At 50.2% G+C, this 16,336-nt stretch overlaps 1 protein-coding gene across 1 annotated transcript in view; it reads right to left on the reverse strand.

The window, feature by feature from the left end:
• AATF (apoptosis antagonizing transcription factor) overlaps window positions 1–16,336 on the reverse strand; it is a 38,533-nt gene that overhangs the window by 8,831 nt on the left and 13,366 nt on the right. Inside the window, exons 6-11 of the mRNA XM_040082715.2 lie at window positions 15,870–16,074; window positions 15,011–15,175; window positions 14,170–14,253; window positions 7,321–7,388; window positions 6,078–6,158; window positions 3,134–3,205 (exon numbers count right to left, since the gene is read on the reverse strand). Of these exons, the coding sequence (XP_039938649.1) occupies window positions 3,134–3,205; window positions 6,078–6,158; window positions 7,321–7,388; window positions 14,170–14,253; window positions 15,011–15,175; window positions 15,870–16,074 (675 nt within the window). The remainder of the gene's footprint in view (window positions 1–3,133; window positions 3,206–6,077; window positions 6,159–7,320; window positions 7,389–14,169; window positions 14,254–15,010; window positions 15,176–15,869; window positions 16,075–16,336) is intronic.

Below are 16,336 nucleotides of genomic sequence, written 5' to 3' on the forward strand. Positions count from 1 at the left end.
TGCTGCATATTTGCACAATCTTGTTTTACCTGTCAGAGTAACCTGGGTCGTACTGGGAGATAAAGGTGTTTGGACCAAACAGCTGTGTCCTTAGAGGATGTCTCCCGTGCAAGGTGCCGTCCTCCAGAGGTGAAACGGGGATGTTCATCAGACTCTGCAGCAGCGTGCCACCAGCCCTGGCGTGTGTTCAGCCTCTGCTCCCCTCACACGGGGACGGTGCAGAGATCCGAGGGTTTGTGTGTCACAGCTGGCAGCCAGCCAGGATAAACCCCAAATGCACACACAGCTCCTCCAGGAGCACAGACCCCACCTGGGCTGGGAGCTGGGGGCACCCCAGGACTGGGAACACCTGCGGGTCTCCAGGGGCAATGCTGAGCCTCACCTGCCCACAGATGAACACATCTGCCGGGCACAGGAGCCTCTGCAGGGGCACACACCTCTGAGCTCCGACAAGAGGAGGCTTTCAGGGCAATGACTGCACAGAAGGTCTGGGTTCAACCTCAGCTCCAGCCCAGAGCCGTGTGACAGCTTTAGGAATTCCCTGGCTCGCTCTGGATGTCTGGGCCCCAAGGCCTGTGGAGACAGGGGCTATCACCTCTCTGTGCCCCATTTCCCAAAGCAAAGGTTGGCCTGCTCCCAGCTCTGCTGTGCTGCTGGAGGATGCCATGTCCTGATGACGGAAAAAACCTGTTTCAAGGGAAGTCCAAGAAGGGGAAACCACATGACGCCACCCTCCAACCCAGGAGAAACCACAGCCAGCCCCGTCCTGCCCAGGACAGCTCCTGTCTGCTCCGGACAGCCCCCAGAGCACACTCCCAGCTCTGCCTTTGGGCTCCCTGTCCCATTTACACAGCAATGACCTTGCACCGAGCAGGAAAATCTTGGCCCAAGAGGACAATAAATGTGTTCGAGTCCGTAAACACAGAGCCCAAGGTAACCATAAAAATCCCTCCCCAGTGAATGTTCTAAAGTACCACCAGAGTGGGGTTAAAAAGGGGGAGGGCTGGAGGCCACCACTGCCCCACACACTACAACATAAAATACGTGAGCACGGGGTTAGAGAGCCCTGCCCGTGCCTGGAAAACGGGCAAGGGGAGGATGAACTGCCCCAGCAACGCTGCGACCCCAGCCAGCAGCAGGAGCGAGGCACAAAGGGGCTGGGATGCTGACAAAGGCACTAATCCCAGCTGTTTCTCTTCTCGAACTCAGGCTGTAAAACCTGGAGTGATCCCCTTCTCCTGGCAGTGCTCAGCTGCTTCTCCCCTTTCTGTCTGCACAGCCAAGGAGGAACCAGAACCACAGCACCACCCACACCTGCAGACACACGTTTATTTATTTACTGGCATTTTCCTGGTGTCTCCCTGCCCCTGTGGCCACTGGTGGAGCTCAGAGGGAAAGCCCTGCCAGCTGTTCCTACATCCATTTTGTACACAGCTCACTGCCACTGGGAATCCTCTCCCACCACAGCACAGTGGCCTGTTGATCAGAGGTGCATTAATTTTGGGGCCATGCTTTTTAAGTGCCGGACCAGGAAATAAAAAAATAAATCCGGCTCAGATCGCAGTCACATCTCTGTGAAGTGCAGATGAGCGTTTTCAATCCAGGAATTCGCACTTGCAAACAATAAAATGACCTGCTTCTGCCACGAAGGGAAGCTGTTATCACCGCTGCCTCCCTCTCCAGCACACAGGCCTGGCCTGTTCTGCTTAATTCACCTGCAGATGTGGAACCCTTCTTGCCTTGTGTGGTCCGGCTGTGCGCTGGACAGAGGTGCCAGGGGCATTTCGAATACAGAGAGGTGAGCTGACCCCCAGAGAGTGGCTCTGATATTCAAACAAATCACTGAGAGCAGCGGATCTCTTCATCTGGGGAGAGCTGAACAAAAACACCCACAAAAAGCCCAATTTTCAGACACCCGCTGCAGTGTTCTGGGCGTGCTCTGCGTATGGATGCAAACAGAAATGGTGTGAGCTGGGGAGGAGGGCAAAAAGCTTTTCACAAGAATTCACACCCAAATGTGCAAGGAGGAAGCAAGAACCTGCTCCCACCTGGAACACGACAAGAAATTATGGTCCTAAATTACAGCAGAGGGAAACTGAAGCTAAACATTAGGAACTCATGGCTGGAGGAACAGCTTGGAGCCTTACCACATTTCTTTTTGTGGGGAGAGGATCCAAACAATACTGAAAAAGTCAGAGCAGCTGGGCTTGGCTCTCGTTTGGGAAAAAAAAAAAGAGTGAAAAAAAAGCAGAGTAAAGCAACTCTGAGAACGATGCTCTGATGAAACAGCACAGGTCCTGTGGACACAAAACTTCTCATCCATAAGTCCCTGCAATCCCCCAAAAGGCAGCAGCAAACGAGCAGCAGGTATTTGCTTTCCATTTCACAAACAGACAAATGGCATCTCTCCCTCACAAAGCACTAACATGTTCCACAACCCAGGGGAAAGATGTTTCTCAAGCTTTCTCCATCCATTCACTGGAAAAATTATTCCACCTCCTTCCCACAAAGAGCTCAGCTTTCGGAGATTTGGGTTCAAATGTACTGCTGAGGAAATAGAGGTGGATATTTGTCAGGTAACTAGGCACAAAACTTCCAAAACTGGTGCTTCCTTCACTAATTACCACATTAAAACATTATGGTCCTCCAATGAAATTCTTTCCTCTTTGAACAGAGATAAACACAAGCAACATAAAAGTCTTGAGTGACTCTTGAGAGAACTATTCCAGGTATTAACCGAGCTAAGGAAATGCACATTAACCAGGATACAGAAGTTGCCATTTCTGTTAGAAGAGAAGCTCTTTTTAAAGTTCTGATTCTACCCGAAGACACCAGGTGTATTCCCAAACTAATTCCACAGAACAGGGAGATTTCAAAACGGGAGGAGCTCCTGAAGCAGAATCAAAACGTAGGTGCTGAGATTTATGACGACTCCTCGTTTGGTGTCACAGTAATTACAGAGGGAAAGCTCAGCCAGGCTGCCAGGACAGATGTGACCAAGACACCCAGGCTATGACGCCAGTGACAAATGGGGAAGTGATAAGGAGGGATGGAGAGGGTGACAGGCTGAAGAACAGGTCAATACCACGCTGTCACGGAGCCATTTGAGAAACATAATTAATCTCTTACTCACCTGGCGTCATCATTCATCGTGCACTGGTCAATAGGTGCCATGAAGCTCACCAGCTTGCTGTGGACGTGGTACCTGAGGAGAGCAGCACATCAGGAGCTGCTCATGGGGAGGAAATGCTGCTGGCCTGAGCAGGAGCGGCCCAGCAGGGCTCTCCTGGGGGCTCATCCCTAAGGATGGAGCTGGCAATGCCCCCCTCCCTCCTCAGAACATGATCAGGTGATACAATGAACTAAGAGCAAGTCCTCTCTCATCCCAGCCAGGTACAGGACAGCAGCACCCAGAACTGTGAGCCCCAGACAGACAAAGAGCCGCTCCTCCCCAGCCCTCCCATCCCCATCACCTGCTGAAACCTGTGCCCACTGCAGGCAGCGGGAGCAGCAGCAGCTCCAGCATCCATCTGCTGCCCTTCCTGCCCTGCTCTGTGCCCTGCAGGGCCCCAAACAGCAAAATCCCACCCTGGAGCCATCTCCAGAGCTGCAAAATCTTACCCTGAGTAAATGGAGCATGTAAAAACAAGGGAAGGAGGAGACAGGAGCCTGTGCAGAGATGGGATGGGGCATATTGCCATCACCAGAACACTGCTGCAAGCACCCCTGCACCTCCAGAGACAGGATCCCCTTCCCACTTGCCACCCTGGGCAGGAGCCTGCAGGCATTTCATGATTTATATTCAAGGGCCTGACATAAAATTTAACAGGGTACTGAGCACCTCTGAATGAGAAGGCTTTAAACCCCGTGTCCAAGGCCAGGGGATTCCAAACCCAGGCGTGTGTGTGCACTGCCTGCCTGCCCCAGCCCGAGCTGCTTCCTCCAGGCTGCTGCTATTTTTAGAGCTTGACAAATAGCAGGCAAAAGGATTCACCAGCATTTGCCCAGAATCACCTTTCCACGCCGTCACCTCTGCACTCCCTTTTGTTTGCCCGTGCAGGAACGCTCCCTGGGGGATGCTGAGCTCACAGCCCATCTCAGGAGGCTCTTCAGGCACAGCCTCATGCCAGGGCTTCTCTGCACTCTGCTGCCTTTGTCACTGGCAATGGAAGGAGCTGCCCTGGTGCAAGGATGGAGTCAGGAGCAGCCACAAACAACAGGTCACAGCCCGGGCTCTGTCTGTGGGGACAGCCTGGGCTCTGCCCATGGGGACAGCCTGGGCTCTGCCCGTGGGGACAGCCTGGGCTCTGTCTGTGGGGACAGCCCGGGCTCTGTCTGTGGGGACAGCCTGGGCTCTGTCCATGGGGACAGCCTGGCACGGGCTCGTGGCCACTCGGGCACAACCTCTGGCCCCAGCTGTTTGTCCACATCTGATGGCTTTTTAAATCAGGACTTTGAAAACCCCAGTGCAGCAGATGTAAAACATTTCATTTAGCGTTGCGGAAAACACGGAGATGTGGAAGAGGTGGGCAAACACGCTTTCCTTAAGTTTGATTTTTGGATGGACTTATTTCCCGTCTTAATGCCCAAATTTCCCTCGTGGAAGGCTGACTGCTTCCGAAGCACCTGAAGATCCTCAGCCTCTTCAATAAACATTGCATCCCAACGGGCGGTAATGTTGAGGCTTTGCTAAAAAGGGAGAGTTAAGGAGACAGGTGAAACCTGGCATTAAATGCTTGGCTCTCTGGGATCTCAAAGTCATGCAGGCAAATTTAAGCACTGCTGCCCCAATTTTAGAGGAAGAGAAGGCAGAACAGAGGGTCAGGGATGTGCCTGGGGTGACACCAAGTCTCCCAGTGGAAGCACCAACTATTTAAAATCACCCACTTGGACTCTGCTGCCCTGTTCTGAAAAATGCAGGAGCTTCAGTGCATCCTAATCCCAATCACAGACAATGAGACTTTCCTTCTTTTATAATTATTTTCCCTGCAGGGCCAGTACAACTTTTAGTTAAAGAAGAAAAAAGAGGCACCCAAGATGTAGGAGGCAAATGACTGGGGGGGAGAGCTGCTCTCCCAGGAGTGCTGGAGGCACAGACTGCACACAATGAGAGATTTCCCCATCACTCCTGGAGGTTTTACGAGGCTGCCTCACTCGTGTGATGTTGTCAGGAGTTTTGACTGAATCCTGAATATATCCAATTATGTGTGATGCTGACAGAAAAGAATATTGATAGTCAATAATTATAGGCTTTTCAGGCCAACAAAGTAGCTCTTCCCTCTTTCAATAAATTATCTTATGACATCTATCTTAAAAATTGCTATGCCAGGCCAGACCCAGACTGACTCCACTGACTTTCTATCAGATGCCATCTAAACTCAGGATTTATAGTTTACTCACAAAGGATGGTTAATGTGGTGGATTTTTCAGGAAGCAGAGCAGCTTTTCAGCATCCTCCCTCCTCCACCACAAATCATTGCTGATCTCAGGGAGACTCAGAGAGCTGCTCTGCAAAAAGGGAAACACCTCCTGCTCCCCAGGCTGCTTCCCTTCTGTGGAAGATTCTTCCACTGGGTCCAGCCCAAGTGAGTGATCCAGGAGGGAAATGATTCAGACACGAAGGGAGCTGTGATGTGAGTTACCAGCAAAGAGTGACCTGACACCAAATTGCAACTGGCACCCAGTGAGGAATTGAGATTTACCTGAGGTATTCCTGCACATCTTCCCCTGGAGGCGCTGCCCACATCTCAGTCAGGAAATACACACTGCACCAGAGGGGTTTACTGGCTCTCTCTGGAAATGACAGCCCCAAACGGCCCAGGGACATGCGAGCACCTTCCTCTGCTGTTTGCTCAGACCCCGACTGGGGCAATGCTCCCAGGCTGCACCCACCAAGCTCTTATTCCAGGCTCCAGGAACATCAGCATTCCCCACTGGCTGCCCCAGAGCAGGAGATGCCCTGATCACAGGTCAGCCACCACCCCCAGAGCCAGCTGGGGTAAAACACACCCAGAGCTGCCAGGCTTTTTGTTTGGCACAATCAGGACTCGTGTGTGCTTGCAGGAGGTGTCACCCACCTGATTCTCCTTCCTTTGCTGGCTTTTCTGTCCACTTTCTTCTTTATTTTGCTCCGCAGCTTCTGGATGGCCAACCACTGCCTGGGGGATGCAGAACAACAGGAACACAACTTCAGAGCCACTGGACGCTCCCAGAAAAACACCAACTGTATTAAAAACTCCACTTCTCAGCCAGAACTTCCTCAAGCCAAAGAAGTTTCCAGCAGGGAAAAACTTCTCCTGGTTATAAATATATATTATTTTTTTTTAACTGAAACGAGCGTCATCTCACCTGATTTATACAATGAAAACTCGACATCAGGGAAAAAATCTAACAAAATCCAATTACTGCAATCTTAATATAATCTTAATTACTGTAATCTATTTTATTGTAAAGTCAGATAAATGTACAATGCAATCATCACTTAAATGTAATTTTGTCTATATCGTGTTAAATCACAGTGAATAGCTTTCCATAATACTCCAGACGTACACAAAATAAATTTGACACGTCGCGCTAAAACCTGGGCGATATTTTACAAGGAGAAGAGTTGTTTCACCATCAACAAAATTTCCTGGTGCATTTTCTTCCCCTCCCCATAGACAGCCCCCCCAGAATTGTTTCAGGGAAGAGCCCAACTCCAGCTTTTCCAGCTTTCCTTGGCTTTTACACTTTTCTGAATTCCCGTCAGTGGCTATTTCAGTGCACACTGCTCATGAAGTGACATTTGGAAGATTCTTTACTTTCTAACTCTAAAATTAAACAGAGAAATAAGAGCTTCCCTGCATGGAGTTATATTTTACTTCTGCACGCAGGCAACATTCCCTGATATTGTTTTAATTGTACAGAAGCTTTTCTTACAGGAGGGATCCACAGGAATTGCTTTAACTGATGTCAGAAGATTTATTCTTCTAAGACAACACCAGAGCTGAGTTAATAAAGAGACAAAGCCAAATTTCAGCAGTGGGCAGCCAGTTTTTGTGGCACTTAGTGCTGCAGGAACCACTGGAAGACAGAAAAACCTGGAGCAAACCTTTCCTACGGGGAAATTTCTCCAGAGGATCACACACAAGCAGCTTAAAAGTCAGACTGGGGTAACCCATAACTCAGGAGTCTGTTGGAGAGGATGAGCTTCCTGACTAACGTCTCAAAGCCTTTTTCCAGGTGAACTCAGGGCTCTGCCCTCTGCACTGAGCTGGACTGGCAGGGCACAGGTCACTCTGGTGGGCTGAAGGCAGGGGTGTCACAGCCTCTCCCACTCACCTGCCCATGGCCACCTGGTCGTTGGGGTCCAGGGACGTGGTTTTCCGCTCGATCAGCTCTCGCAGGAGCTGCAGGAAAGACAAAAATCCCATTTGGAACAAGCACAGCTGCTGTGCAGCCAGCTCCCACGGGGGCAACAGGGGAGGATGTGCAGGAGAAGCTCAGCCCCACACCCCTGGGGAAGGGCAGGGCGAGCTGAAACGATCCCCAAACAGAAACTGGGCAGCAATGCTCGCTCCGAGAACAGCACAGCAAAATCCTTTTTATAGCTACAGCAGGAGTGCTCAGGCAGCTTTTTCTATTTCTTTTTGTGTCCTGAGGGCTGGGGTTTGTCCTCTTTGCTTCCTGCAGCCAGAGGATGTTGTGAACAGCCTTTCTGGATCCTTGACTGGTGCTGTGTGTTTATCACCACTCGCTGCAAACCGTGCGTGCTGTGCCTTGGGTACTGGCCAAGATAGCAACACAAGGAACAGAAATAAACCCTCCAGAAGTGAGGGGAACAAACTGCTCTGCGGATGCCTACATCTCACCAACCACTGAAGTTACTGCCTGAAACACACCCACCTGGAACCAGAACCCAGGCAATTCCAGGGAAGAAAGGATGCAGGATGCTTTTCCTCCACCCTGTACTTCCCTCTCCTTCGAGGCATTCACCACATTACCAGAATAAAAGAGTGATTCAAACATAATTAAAAACCTGCCACTACTTTTTTTTTTTCTTTTTCTCTACTTGCTTATTTTTGGAGATTATTACTGCAGCAATTACATTTAAAAATTCCAGGAGCCCAGGCCACCGGTTTATTATCACTAGAAAACAGCGAGCTACTTCTCTGCCCTGTTTATCTGATTGATTCCCAACACCTTTCTGGCACACAATCTATCAGTTTATCTCTGCCACTTCATCACAGTCACTTCTGGCAGCTAAATACAAGATCCAAATCCAGTGCTACACAGACACACGACACGGTAAACCTGTGTAACACCGCCACTCTGCAAACAGCTGCCCTTAAGGCTAAGCAGAAATGGGATCTTGCTTTCCAGTCAATATTCTGTCAAAAGCAAGGTGGGAGGGAGGCTTGGAGCAGCAGCCACAAGTGGTGCAGGCAGGGGAGAGCGCTCTGCTCCTGCTGCAGCAGTGAGGGGCGTCTGCCGTCTCCTCTGATGCCGCTCACAGAGGCGCAGGTGTCACACGCACACCCCCTGTGCTCCCGGGGAAGCTGCAGCAGGACATTTCCTGCAGGGCTTGGCTCCTCCTGCTGGCCCAGAAATCCAGGCTCAAACACCAGGGCGTGCCCCAAGATCCTACAGCTGTGCCCACACTGGTGAGAACAGTGACAGAGGGCAGGGATGGACGGGATGTTGGGGAGGAACTCCTGGCTGGGAGGATGCTGGGGCGCTGGCACAGGGTGCCCAGAGCAGCTGTGGCTGCCTCTGGATCCCTGGAATTGTCCGAGGCCAGGCTGGGCAGGGCTTGGAGCACCCTGGGACAGTGGGAGGTGTCCCTGACTGTGATGGGGTGGAACAAGATGAGCTTTAAGGTTCCTTCCCACCCAAACCGTTCCACGATTCCAAGATGCATTTTTGGGGCCGGTTCCTAACCCTGAGCCAGTTCTGCTGACCTTGGGGCTGACAAGGCCCTGCAGTGCAGTGTCAGCTGTGGGACTGGGGACGCTGCCTGGGAGAGCAGAGCGAGGCAAAGATGAGGGAGAAGTTAAAAAAAAAAAATAAATAAAAAAAGCAGGAGCAAGAGGGAAATTAGGAAATGGAAATAAAAGCTGTGAAGCATCTTGTTACATCTAAATAGCGAACGTCTCGGAGCTGAGGTTATAAATCATGCTAACAATGGTTACTAAAATAAAAGTGGATGTAGCCAGAGGCTAGCACTGAAAAAGTCAGCCCAGGCCTGCCTGGCTGCCTTCGGTCTTTAAGGATTTGATTAGTTTTCTGCTTTCTGGTTCAGAGTCTTGCATCCAGCCCGTGCTCCAGTGGCAGCCAGGGCTCGGGATACAGAGTGAATGATAAATTCATTTACTGAATAAAGCAACACTGTTTTCCCAGCACAAGACTTAAACCACTTCCCAAACGGTAATATTTCATTAAGCCTGGCGATTCTGCTTAAAATTTATTAGTCAAAACAGAAAACTCTCATCAGACCCCATATATTCCATTAGGAGTGATATATGGTGTCTCCCAATGTCTAATTATTAACTAGGAAGTGTGAGTAAATCACCATCAGCGTTAAGCCCTGATGTGTGAAGACAGAGTCAGGCAATTCCAGCATCAAAAGGCTTTGATTTGAGACAGAGCCTGTTTTGCTTTCCCTCCTTCACCTCTTCCCTGAACTTGCAGAACCCCAGCTCAGTCTCCCACGGCAGCGAAGCGCAGGGCAGCACAGCCCCATCCCACAGCTCACCTCCCAACCCCAGCTGCTCCTGCCAAAACTGGCACCAGGAGGACAAACCACGGCAGCAGAGGGAAGCTCTGAGTGCCAGCTGCGCTTCCCTTGGCAGAAGCGCTGATGTTTGCCAGCAGAGCCCCTGCAGGCCCGCTGCAGAACCCCAAACCTGTCCTGACACCAAAGCCAAGATCCTGCCGGGACCACCGAAGGGCTTCCCGCAGAATTCCCCCAGAGGAGCTCCCCTCGGTGCCAGCTGGAGAGAGGCACACCAAGGCCACGGGGCAGAATCAGAGGGACTTGGAAATGCCACCAGGGCGTTCTTCAAGGGTAACAGAGACTCGTTTCTCATTTGAGAGGTCAATTTTCATTTTAGAGGTTAGGGCTCATTTTCATGCACTATCTATCAGTGTTTCTAATCCTACACTCGCTGACCTTTCTGATTTGCAGACCCCTAAGAATTTCCAGTTGAGACAAAGAGCTAAGGAGAGCTGGAATCAGCCTGGTGACAAAAGGCTCACTTGTCTTAGACCTTACAGAGCAAATCAAATTAAAAAAAAAAAAAAAAAAGTCCATCTATAGATCCCCTTCCAAGCTCCCACTCAGTAGCTGTGAAACAACATTTCTACCAACACCAGAGAAAATTTAAGTTTGCAGCTCAAATATTATTTTAAACCCCCTTGAAATGCTTCACGAAAACTTAATTTTTATATTTAATAGAATGCGAGCTGCAATCACCGGGCAGTCTCCTTTTCAAAGCCATTTTATTCAAATCCTGGTTTGTGCAGGATGCACAGATTTGCCTATTTTCGAATAACCCATTAAGAGAAGCTCCAAATCAAGCTTTAAAATGTGTTATTAACCATCCACCCAGCCATTTGAAAGATACATGCCTGTGATAAGAGTATTGTATTGCCATTAACCTGTGGGATGGTTCGAGACATCTCTTATTCACACAAAACTCTAAATGCATCTAATTAAAGCCACAAGATCAGCTGTCCGTATTAATCACTCACCGGTTTAATTAAGGTAAACCAGCTTGTCACAAAGCCAGCCTTCTCTCTATTCCTCACCACTATCGACTTTTCATAGTTCTCTGGATTGGAAATTCCATGTTTATGGCATTATCGGGTTCCTGGGAGAGGACACCACGCCCTGGGGACATGCACCCCAGCAGGAAAGTTTTCCCAAGAGTCACACAGCGGGGTTTAAGGACGCTGAGCTTGGGGTAAATCCCAGCGGTGGGGGGATGAGAACCCCTCTGTGGTGTTCCCTTGGATGCTCCCCCTCCACCCTGGCTCCAGGACTGGAGGCCGTGGGCTGTCGCAGGACGCACACCACCACCAAAACCAGGAGAGGAGGGAGCAGGAGAGCAGAGGAAAAAAGGGGATTATGGATATTCCCAATTCTCCTTAGGCACACCTGCTGCCAGCAGTGATGAACATTTGTTCTGGGAAGAGCTGCTACCAGTGGAACACTTAGCATATGAACACTAACCTAATTCCTGTTGGAAATAAACCAATTTCCACTCTCTCCTTTACCAGAGGAGTATTTCAACCTCACAATAAAATCTCCACTGTAGCATGTCAGAGCAGCAGCTCCCTGGTAGCAGGCAGGAATTTTAAGTCCTAATGCTGCAGTATCAGCTGTAATGAATTCTACGTAAATATAACTTCTAAAAATAAAAATCCTTTTTCTTCCCTAAAAACCAGGTATGAAGGAGAATTTAAAGGAGAGGGAAATGGGCTCCAGCCTCTCACTGCTGCCAGTAATGAGGAGCCTTCTGAAACTTAAACAATTCCACCCAAATAAAAATATTTCACTGCACTATCCAGCTCAGCTTTCCATCACCATCCAGTACGGGTCATCACAATAAAAACTGTAACTGCTTATAAAACAAGTGAAGAACAGGAGAAAAGGCAAAGTGGGATGGACAGGCAGAAGAGAGTTAAATCCTGAATCACCACAAAATTCCACCACACCCACCTGCTGAATTCTACTGAATATTAAGACATGGACAAGAAAATTATTTTTTCCAGAAGAAAAACAGATTAATTAAAGAGCTTTTTATTATAATCTATAATAAAACAGTATAACTACTTATTCTGTTATCATCAACTTGTGCACATTCATCAAATCTGGTTCATTTTTACTTGCCTAATTTCACACTGACACATAGAGGAAGCTGCTTTCCAGTGCTGTCCTTTATCCGAACGTTTACCTTTTTAAGCAGCAATCAAAATAAATTAACAACTATAAAACGCCGTTTAGAAGAACGAAAACGATCCCAGGGAAAGCCTGGATGTAGATTTAAGCAGGAAGGGAGGGGCAGGTGCTGAAATGCACGCTGCAATCAGCGTTATGCACAGGGGTCAGAGGCTGTGAGCACCCTCAGCTTGGTGCTGATCACTCCTGGAGCAGCAGCTCCCCTCCTGGGTTTTATTTCCGTGCCCACACGCAATCACACGCACAAACACACACAAAAGCACCGCTCAGTTATGACCCAGGGAAAGCAGAGCCATTCAGGGCCTTGGCAGCCCCATTGTGCTGCGCTCTCCCCGCTCTCAATGCAGTCTGCAGCTCCAGCTCAGCGCCCTGACAAATAAAGGAACGCACTTTATGAATCCAATCTAATTGGGGAGGTGACAGAAAACACAGAGCCGCTCTCCTCAGCCTCAGCTGGCCTCAGCTCCAATCTCCAAACCCCGCTGAGCACGGGACACGAGGCAGGGCAGCCCCACAAACACCGGGGGTCTGCACGGACCCTCCCTGCCAGGAAACACCCCGAGGGATGGAGGAGAGGGGAAGGGCAGAAGGGAGGGAGAGCAGGAGGGAGGGAGATCAAAACAAGCCCGGCAAGAGAGGAAAATGGATGTGCAGCTGCCCGGCGGCTCAGCAGATGTCTGCGTGTGATGTACGAGGCCGGGAGAAGCCGTCGGAGCCGCTGCCAAGGACTGGGAGGTGATTAAAGCCTGCGCCAGGCTAAGCACCGTATTTCCAGCCCGTGGGGTTCCCAAAGTGGCACCCACGCCCGGCTGCGCTGCCAGATGCTGCTGGCTGGTCCTGCCCCCGCAGCTGGAGCTGCAGGGAATGCGATCTGCGGCGCTGCCTCGCCGCAGCCGAGCCCCTGCCACCCACCCTTCACCTCTGCCCGGGCCTCAAACCGCTCCAATTTGCTGCCACTGCCCTCCTGGGAAATGGCCCAAGGTACAGTTGTGCCTGGCAGACCCATTTGTTTTACTCAGGTGATTCTCTTCCCTCGATGACCTCTATTAGTTTAAGTTTTAATTTAGATTAACCCCGGCACCCCAATTAACCAGTGAGGGGAGAAGCTAAGCTGGGCCCGCTCATATTTCTGAAATCACGATTTAGCACAGTTACAGTCATTAGAGGGAAAGATGGGGACACTCATCCATTGCTGTTTTCTTTTAAAAAAAATTAACATTTCATGGCCAAGAAGCGCCTTCTCTGCACAGGTCCTTGCTCTGCCAATCTCAGCTGTTTCTCCACTCCCTGAGTTTGTTATACCAACTTCATTTCTTCTGTGTTCCTAGGGTCCAGTGTGCCCCCAAAGCCAAGCTTCTGGGCCACCTGGACCCCAAATTCCACCTCAGCATTATCTCAGCAGATTTGGCCCCTTCAATCCCTGCTGCCAACAGGACAGGCCCTCTCCCACCATCACCATTTGGCCTCCTCACACAGCAGCAGCTCTCTCCTACTCCCCTAGCCCTTTACTGGCCACTCTAATAACTATTCAGGTCAAAAATTTCTGTCCTTCTGGTGATATAATGATATTTGTTTAGTCCTGAAGGTCGGGCTCTGTGTGGATCATCAAAGCAGGCAGAGGTTTGCACACACTTATGGTGACATATTCCTCAATATGTGACAATTCCAGTTTTTCATGAAGCTGGCACTGTCTTTACTCAATAAACTACAAACACAGTGTTTCCCTGACTCCTTGCTTCTAAGAATTTTGCAAATAAAAGGAATTACTGGCCTGGATCCAAGCTGGCCCAATTCCAAGAGAAGCGCTGGAGCAGCCCAGGAGCTCTCCCATTCAGCAGGTAAATGAGATGATTTAGGCTGAGACAAGAGCAACTTCCAGTGCTCCTGAGGATCTCCTGGGATTGTTTTTCCTAAGGGGGCTCTGCCCACAGAGAATTCAGAGCCTTTTCTCCTGTGCAGCCACGTTCCCCAGGGAGAACAGGCACAGCTCCTGCAGCCCTGACACACTCACCAGCAGCAAGTTCACACCCACAGGGCAACTTCAAACTCACACAGCCCTAGTGCAAAAACTGAGAGCAGAGTCCCCTGAGGGACTTGCAGAGACTTTGGGTGTTCAAACAGGTATCTGAGTTTTACAGGCAAAGAGAAATACGGAGCACAAGAACCAACTGCATCTCCTCTGTAAGCACTGAAACCCAACCGGAGCCACAATCCCCACACACATTTACCTGGTGATAAAAGTCATCATCATCAAATATCTCCTCATCGATGTCCTTCAGGTGCCTGTTGGAATCTGAGGCAGGGAGGACTTCCTGGAAGCATCAAGGAAATAGGAGAGCTCATATATGCACATTCCTGTCCCTAACTCCAGAGACATCACGTGCAGCAGCTTGTAAACGCACTTGATGATATGAAGGAAAGGGGAAAAGCTCCTAGCTTTTAAGGACCAGGAATACATTTAAAGGCAAGGCAGAAACGCTGCCAGTGCCAAACTAGATTTATGATGCCTTTACTGGGAAATAAATAGGACTGTGCAAAGTCTTTCTGGCAAAATACTACAGATATTTTTAATGTAATGGCAAAAATACATCTTGCAAGTCCAGTAATTCTACCTGATCTCTCAGAATTGAGTATTTATTCATTCTTAAATACTAAATTAATAACGGGCTTACCACTAACATATTCTGCAGGTTATATGCAGTATGATTTTAAAAGGGACTTTCTGGGTTAAAGACTCTATGCTGCAGAGTGAAAACCAAGTTTTGCTGCTGCTACCTGAAAGATCAGAGATCCAGTGAGCAGCACAGGAGGGGCACAACCCCAGCTCAAACCCTGTCAGGAGCTGGGACAGGAGATACTGCAAACACCACAGAACTGGAATTTCAATGTTTTTACTTAGCCATTACAATTGTCAACAATCAGACACCATCCATCCATCCATCCATCCATCCATCCATCCACCCATCCATCCATCCACCCCCCAAACAAGCACCACACCTGCCGGAGGCTCACGCTGCTCGTCCCGCGGAGTTTTCCGGGACGAGCCAGAGAAACCCAGCCCCTCCTTACCGAGCTGTCCGGCCCAGGCTGAGGGGCTGGGGCAGGCTGCTGCTCCTGCTTGCCCAGCACGGTGTAGAGGGAGCGGCGGGTCTGGGTGCGCCGCAGCAATCGCTCCTTGTCCAGCAGGACGTGATCGATCTGCGCCAGCACCGAGCGCTCGAAGGCTCCGAAGCCCTGCACGGCATCAAGCAGTGTCAGATAACACACACAGCCTCTCCTCAAGGCACCACCGTTCCTCTATCTTTCCATGTCACCGGATCGGCAGCTCCGAGGGGAGGAGGGGGTCTGGGCTCGTTGCAGGGATTTCTGCGAGGATTTCTTATTTGTTTCTCCCTCGCTCTCCCTTCCCAACCTGAGGCCAAGTTGACGCCTGGCTTAATAAAATGCCTCTGCTGTTCTGGTTCAGATTAACTTCTTGATGATTAATACCGACTCAGAGATGTGAGGAGACCCTGGATCTCTGGGTGGAATGATTACCCATTGTATTAAAGCCTACACTTCATGGAGGAGGAGAGCCTCGGAGGGCCCTGCTTCTGGAGGAACCACAAACAGCTCCTGCAGCAGCAAGAGTGACATTTTCCCGGAGATTATTCGCTGCTGGAGATTGGCTGTGATGGGATGTCTGGTTGAGAACACAAAAACTACCATGAGACACCTTACACTGTCCCAGGGTGCTCCAACCTGGCCTTGGATGCTTCCAGGGATGGGGAAGGCACAGCTGCTCTGAGCACCCTGTGCCAGGGCCTCCCCACACTCATAGGGAAGGATTTCCCTCCATGTATCCCACCCAAACTTCCCCTTTTTTGAACTTGTTTCCCAGACCCCTGCTCCAGGGGAGCCAGGTCAGCACACACAAACCACGCCTTGCCTTCCCCATTTTGCCGGTTGCCAGCTTTGTCTTGTCGTGCCACTTCTGCAGGGTGCTGTTCCTGTAGGTCCTGAAGTCCTTGTAGCGCTTGGCTATGAACTCAGGGTACTCCTCAAACTTCAGCTTCCGTTTGGGGAGGCTCCTCCTCTTCTTCTGAGCCTTCTCCAGCGGCTCCTCGTCGCTGCTGCTCGGGATTTCATCCTCACTGGAACAAAACCGCTCAGGATAAACACCCTGTGTCCCTCCCTAAGGCAACGCGGGAGTTGTGTGGCCCCTCCAGCACCAGCCCACACCACACTGATATTTTTGTTAAAAGTATCAGAAACATCACAAACCAGACTTCCCACAAGGCAGAAGGAATCCAAATAACAGAATGCCTGTCCCCCAGAGACAGCAGCAACTGAGAGAGCGGCAGGGTGAGGGTGGTCAGGAAGGCTGGGCACTGTCCTGTTTGCTGGAGACACAGG

The sequence above is a fragment of the Hirundo rustica genome, chromosome 19, assembly GCF_015227805.2.
Source record: "Hirundo rustica isolate bHirRus1 chromosome 19, bHirRus1.pri.v3, whole genome shotgun sequence".
In the NCBI taxonomy this organism is placed as follows: Eukaryota; Metazoa; Chordata; class Aves; order Passeriformes; family Hirundinidae; genus Hirundo; species Hirundo rustica.